This window comes from Centruroides vittatus, unplaced genomic scaffold (assembly GCF_030686945.1).
Source record: "Centruroides vittatus isolate TY-2023 unplaced genomic scaffold, ASM3068694v2 contig_1776, whole genome shotgun sequence".
NCBI classification, from domain to species: domain Eukaryota; kingdom Metazoa; phylum Arthropoda; class Arachnida; order Scorpiones; family Buthidae; genus Centruroides; species Centruroides vittatus.
In genome coordinates, this window is record NW_027121087.1 from 231,282 (window position 1) to 237,757 (window position 6,476).

At 35.7% G+C, this 6,476-nt stretch overlaps 1 protein-coding gene across 2 annotated transcripts; it reads right to left on the minus strand.

The window, feature by feature from the left end:
- Positions 1-3,392: 3,392 nt before the first annotated feature.
- On the minus strand, positions 3,393-5,579 carry LOC136969276 (beta-galactosidase-1-like protein 2). Of its 2 annotated transcripts, none has more exons than XM_067263375.1 (2): positions 5,533-5,579; positions 3,393-5,458 (listed from the first exon to the last, which is right to left on the minus strand). In XM_067263375.1, exon 2 carries the CDS (start codon positions 5,416-5,418, stop codon positions 3,535-3,537), a length of 1,884 nt encoding a protein of 627 aa, XP_067119476.1. In that variant the 5' UTR covers positions 5,419-5,458; positions 5,533-5,579; the 3' UTR covers positions 3,393-3,534. The 2 variants fall into 2 exon arrangements, with proteins under 2 accessions (XP_067119476.1, XP_067119477.1); XM_067263376.1 differs by having other exon boundaries at positions 5,544-5,572.
- Positions 5,580-6,476: the final 897 nt, after the last annotated feature.

Sequence of the window (6,476 nt, forward strand, 5' to 3'; positions counted from 1 at the left end):
GTTTAGTACCGAATTTGGCGGCAGTCGTGACTGTTTGTGCTCTCGACAGATTCCACCCAGAGGGGAGCCGCCGGCAGGCCATCGATTGTTTAATGTCACTAGTTATTTATTCACAGTAGTTCTTGAACACATGTATCAATATCTACTAACGTTAAACAATTGGCGGTCTGCCGGTGGCTCCTCTTTGGGAGAAATCCGTCGAGAGCACAAACAGTTGCAACCACTGCCAAGATGGTGCACATAGGTAAAATTTTGCCATTTAATTAATATAGTTAATAGTACTTAGTTTTAAAAGATTACATGTTCTTTTTAAAATACTTTGAAATAATTCACAAAAAATAAATATTTCTGAATGAAATAAGTGGAGGTTTTTTTAAATCAAATTTTAAATTCGGTACTAAACACGATACGCACACGCGACTGAGTGCCGATTAGCTAGCGTATGTCGGATGATCATTCCTCAACTTATTATCATCACTTTGCCCGACTAGGTGATAGCAGTATTCATAATGACCGGTCAATTTGATAAATTAATCAATATTTATCATACTGCCCATCGTTTTTGGTCATTATTCATAATGCCCAATTAATCACTTTGTCCATAACATACACACACAATTTAAACATTGCTTTAACTATGCCACATGTAACAGGATTTTTCCTGGTAATTGCTTTGTTCAGGAAACAGTGATCATACTCATTTACATTTATCATCATCAACTTTAGATTCTAGAATCATTGACATATTTGTTTTTAGGAATTTGATCTTTATTCTTTATTTCTTTTTTTTAATTAAGATTAACTTAAATATAAAAAAAATATCAAGTGGTAATAATGCAAATATGTTATTGTAAACATTATAACACCAATGATTGTTAGATTCTGATTTGTTTATTTATTTCTAAATATTGGTTTTTTCAAATTGTTATAGCACTGTAAATAAAATCAACCATTTTCATCATTTTTAATTTATCTTGTTACGAAAAGATTTATGGATTTAGTTTACTATTGATTAATTAAGTAGGATATTATTGTATTCAATATAGTATGAATACAATAAAATATTATTTGGATGATTAGCACTAAGAAAGTTTTTCTTGTGTCTGTTGTGAATTCACCAAATTCCAAAACGAGTGGTTGGGTGGTAAGGGACAAAGCCCAAAATAACCAGGTTAAACTAAAAATTCCTAACGTTCCAGCCCAATGTAGAAATGGTTTGCATAAAGAACATTATAACAATGAATCTTCGTGTTGTTTTCTGATGTTATCCCATGTATAGTTTCCATGCATGATAACCTGAATAGGTAATGTACAGAAACTGCATAATGCACACATTTCTCAATTTCTGACAGAAGTAATACTAAGTTTTTCTTCCACACCTGAGAGATTCAACCATTGGACATAAATTTTTTGAAAATTCTGTCTTGCTGGAAAATAAATCTGATTACTCAGTTAAATGGATCATTTTCAAAAATCTTGTTTGCTTAATTTTTGAAAATAATGATTATGTAATCTAAATTTTAATTGATTTGCCAATGAAAGTTGTGGATTCCATTATCTCTCTATCATATTTATTTCTCTCTAGGCCTATTGGTGACGACTGGATAGAAACTACCAAATGCTGGTTGTCAGTTGCGAGTTTATGCCAACCAAAACATTGACAACGGAACTTTCTTTACATGTATAACACACAAATAGGGCCCAATTTCTTGTAGAAACTCCTCTCAGGAGGCACTCAACCCTGTGTCAGAATTCTCTTGTGTTATGTTGCCTGTCCCATCATTCCATTTCTCTTTAGTTTTTCGCTGAATTATACAAAAGTTGAATGTAAATCTTTATACATACAACAGTTAACAGACTAACTGTTGAAAGTCATTAAAAAAAATTCATAACATCATAAAGAAAAAACAAAGGGCTATATTAAATAAATTGAAAGAACAACTTTAATATCAGGTGTGCAAAAATTTTGCCGTTGGAAGCAGAAATGAGAGATACGCTATCAGGAAACCAGAACACATTTATTCATTGTAATGTTGGCTGTTAGATGACATTTGTTTTGCCATTTTTCAGGCAACAAATGAATGCCTGTGATAGAAGGACTCTGGGTTTGAGCTGAAGAACACAAATGAAATTTTCAACATCTGCTAGTATGATTAATGCTGTTAGGTTAGGGAATATTGCATAGAGTGAAACAGTTGGAAGTCTGGGGAGCAATGTCCAGAGAATATGACCCACTTTAACTGATCAAGGGTTGTTTTCGTAATGGCAATGACATAATCTGGCATTGACAAGATGACGTCCTTTTTCCATCCACGGGCATTTTCAATCAATTTCAGCATTTAGTTTCCTCAACTAATTGTTATACTGTTGTGCAGTGATTGTTTCACCCAGTTGCAACAGTTTAAAATATAGCACTCCATGCATATCCCACTATACACATGAAACCTTTTTCCTGTGGATATCCTGTTTTGCTGTGGATGTTGTGGCTGATCTGGATTGATTCAGGATTGCTTGTAAACTGATTTGTTGTAATAGATCCATTTTTCATCTCCAGTAACCACCTTCCAAAAATTTCTGTTGAAAGTACTGTAGCAACAACATGCATTTGTGCAATCATTGCCCAGTATGATAGTCTATTAAGTATACTGGACCCACACACTAATCTTCTGGATCTTCCCCTTGGCCATAGATACTGCAAGACTGTTGATTGATCTAGTTTCAATCATTTTGCCAATTGTCGGGCATCTTCGAAAAGTGCTTCAAGTTCCTTTCCTGCAAATTCCTTTGGTCTTAACAGGTTCACTTATCGATAATCAAATTGCCATATACTTGGCATATTAAACAATATGCTTCACTTGCACTTTTTCCTGAATTAAACATGAATGACAAACAGTGGCATAGATGAATCTTATTGGCTGTCGTGCACTGACGGCATGGGTTGCCTAACTAGTTATTTCACAGGATAAAAAAGCAATAATGGAAATCTAAGTAATATAATGAGACATTTTTATAGAATACAGGCATAATCTAGTCTCAAATTATTGAAAAGTCCATATTTAGAAAGTTAGATTCCTAATAATTTCTAATTGATGATAATCCAAGGTGAACGAACCAAACACCGAACAATAACAAGGATGACTATGCAACAAAAGATGACAAAAATGTGTCATTTTGATATATGATAGGTGAATTTGTCAGGTATAGAGAATATATTCAGATGCAAATATATATGACCCAATTGCTGTTTTACGAAGAAATTCACTAAAATTATATGAATATCATCTATTTAAACTACATTAATTGAAGATGTTAAAATGTACACAGTAACGCGCTTAATTTTTGAACAAATTCGAATCCATTAAGTTCTAGAATTATAACAGGAAACGTAAATATACAAATTACTATTTTTATTAAAGATTTTCCATTTGGCACTGTCTATAAAAAAAAATTTACAAAAATATATTTTTCTCTTACACGTAAGTCGAATTTATAAAAAACTTTTATGCAAAATATTTCTAAACAAATTTATAAACATCAACAACTTTGATTCAAAATTGGTTTATCTAAGAAGTCAATACTTAAAATTTTATTGTGCATTTCAAAAATATATATAGTGTTTCTGCCCACTTTCAATAACGGCGCGGGCAAATAGAGAGTCTGCTGCGGTCCGACGTTCCAGTATCGTCCCAAGTTAAATCCGTTGACAAAGACCACCCCCTTCTTCCACGTTTTACTAAACAAAAAACTATCTCTGGGTTCGGAATCCAGATGAAGTTCGACTTTATACAAACAGGGAGGTGTGCTCTTTTTCTTCCAAATGGAACAACTTATCATATTTATAAATTTTTCATCAAATTGTAATGGATATACCGACCAGTTACGAAGTTCTTTCTCTTCTAGAAGCACGGGATTCCAAAGCCCTTTTCTTTGAGAATTTAATTTAAGGGGTATACCATAATTTACTCTTCCCATATTTTCTACCAAAATATCTAAACAGTGATCTCTGTTTTCCAGATGAGGTATACGTATATCTCTGGTGTTCTTTCTCCAATCCCACACCGCAACTTCTCTATTATCCACTAATATAATGGCTCTGTCGGCCATTCCGTTAGGAAAAGACAGTTTACCACCCTCGGCAATTTTAGTTCTGTATAACGTCATTCCGAAATTTTGTCCCGATCCGTCGTTGACGTCGAGAAATTCCATGGGTCTTACTTTTTTCATTTTTATACCTTTGATAAATTCTAGAATATCGCCGAGATGCAAAACTCCCGACACACCCACGTCGAGAATTTTCATCTTTTGACTTTCCAGAGGCAACGGAGGAACGAAACAGGTAAAGTTTTTAATACTCATTTCAGAAATAATCTTCTTGGTGGCATGATATTTTGGTGTGTAATCGCCGGATTCCGTCAGAGGTGCGTCGTAATCGTAAGAGGTGACCGTGGGAGAATAGGCACATTCGGGATTGGGAAACCCTTCGTTGGCACCGTTGTAGAAACCGAAATTGGTGCCGCCATGAAATACGTATATATTCAGCGAGGCTTTATTTTCTAGAATAATTTTTAAATTTTTTTCGTATTCCTCGACAGAAAAGGTATTGTGTCTTTCAGTCCAGTGATCATACCATCCCGACCAGAACTCTGCCACATACAGAGGTTTATTGGGTTGAAGTTTCTTCAGAGCAGATAATTCTTCTTCCACTCCGATTTGAAAATTTGCGGTCATCAAAACGTCGGGTAGTGCGGACGGAGAATTCATTCGAGAAACAGCGTCGGAAGTGAAGAATAATTCTTTCAGTCCCAAGTCTTCCAAGGTATTCTTAAGAAACAACATATACTGCAAGTCGTCCGGGTTTTCGTCAGTGTTACCAAATTCGTTAAATTCGTTTTCTATCTGTATGGCTATTATCGGTCCGAAATTTGCACCAAACAAGAAATCTCTGACGACTTCTGCCAATCTGGTAAAATACCTTTTAACCGCGAGTTTATAAGGAGGATAATTCGATCTAACTGCCATATTTTCGTCCTTCAAGAGCCACCCAGGCAATCCGCCGAAATCCCATTCGGCGCACACGTAGGGTCCGGGACGGAACACAACAAACATGTCCGCGCTCTTGACCGCGGACAGAAAGGCCGGCAGATCGCATATACCTCTTTCGAAATTAAATTTTCCCGGCAATTCTTCGTGAAGATTCCACGGAACGTAAACGTCCACGCTATTCAATCCGCAGGCCTTCATCTTTCTCAGTCTATCGTCCCAGTATTCCGGCACCACTCTAAAATAATGAAGAGTGCCACTGATGATCTGAAAAGGCTTGTCGTTCAGAAAAAACGAATTCTCTCTGGCTTCCAAGCCCGAACGATATCCTCCGTGGCTGTATATATCGTACAGAGTGGGTAAACGATCTCTAGACATCGTGGCAATATAGGCGTTGTTTTAAATACGTAAATTCGAACTTAATGAAATATCGATATCGAAGTTAGAAGTAAAATAATAATTAATATTAATATAAAACATACAGTTACGTACAGACTACATACCACATGATATGGCACACCCCTTTTAAATATTCTCTGAGTGTTGCCAACTTTTCAAACGTTAGCAATTTATTAGAAAAATTTTTAGTTTACGCAACTAAAATCTTTTATGTATATATTAATAAATTTTTAAATATTATAATTAAAACAACATACTCTGTATTAGATTTTGCGATATTTACGAGATCGATATAATAATTATTTTTATCCACGGCTTCGAAATGTATAAAATTATGAAAATCTTGTTTTGGTTTAAACCGTCGATTTAATTCTTTTATATTAATTAATAATGATTACTGACGTGAAGTTAGAAACAATTTGTAACGGCCGTTCTCGAGAAATAATTTATACGATTTTTAACGCGCCGATCGCGAGTAATGGCGTAGAGAATTTTTGAATTTCGTTCGCTTATTTTTAAGGATTGTCGGTGTTATATTGTATTTAAAATTATGGGTATACTATAGGTTACCACCTATGGAACTTCGGGACTTTGAGTATATATCTGAACTGAGGGGACCGAGACGCGTTCAACGGTACTCTACTTTTGGACCGGAGACGAAAAATAAGAAAGTTATCATAGTTTTTAAGTTATCATACTTTTTAAATGCTTTCATGCAGACGGCACCGTAGTTGCTAGTGCTGCCATCTCGCAGTAAAGTCTGCAAACACAAAAAAAAGCACACTGAAAGGCAAGAAATTGCACGAAAAGTCGAATACCACTTCCTTTTTTGCTTTTGTTTAAGAACTACCGTGAATCAATAACTAGTGACGTTAAACAATCGGCGGCCTCCGGCGGCTCCCCTCCCGGGGGAGTCCATCGGGAGCACGAACAGTCGAACGCCAGTTCCTTTTTTTCCTTTTGTTCAAGCATCGCGACTCCCGATCGCGATCGGCTCGTAGTACTAGCCGACCGCGAGACTGAGGAGCCGTAGCCCT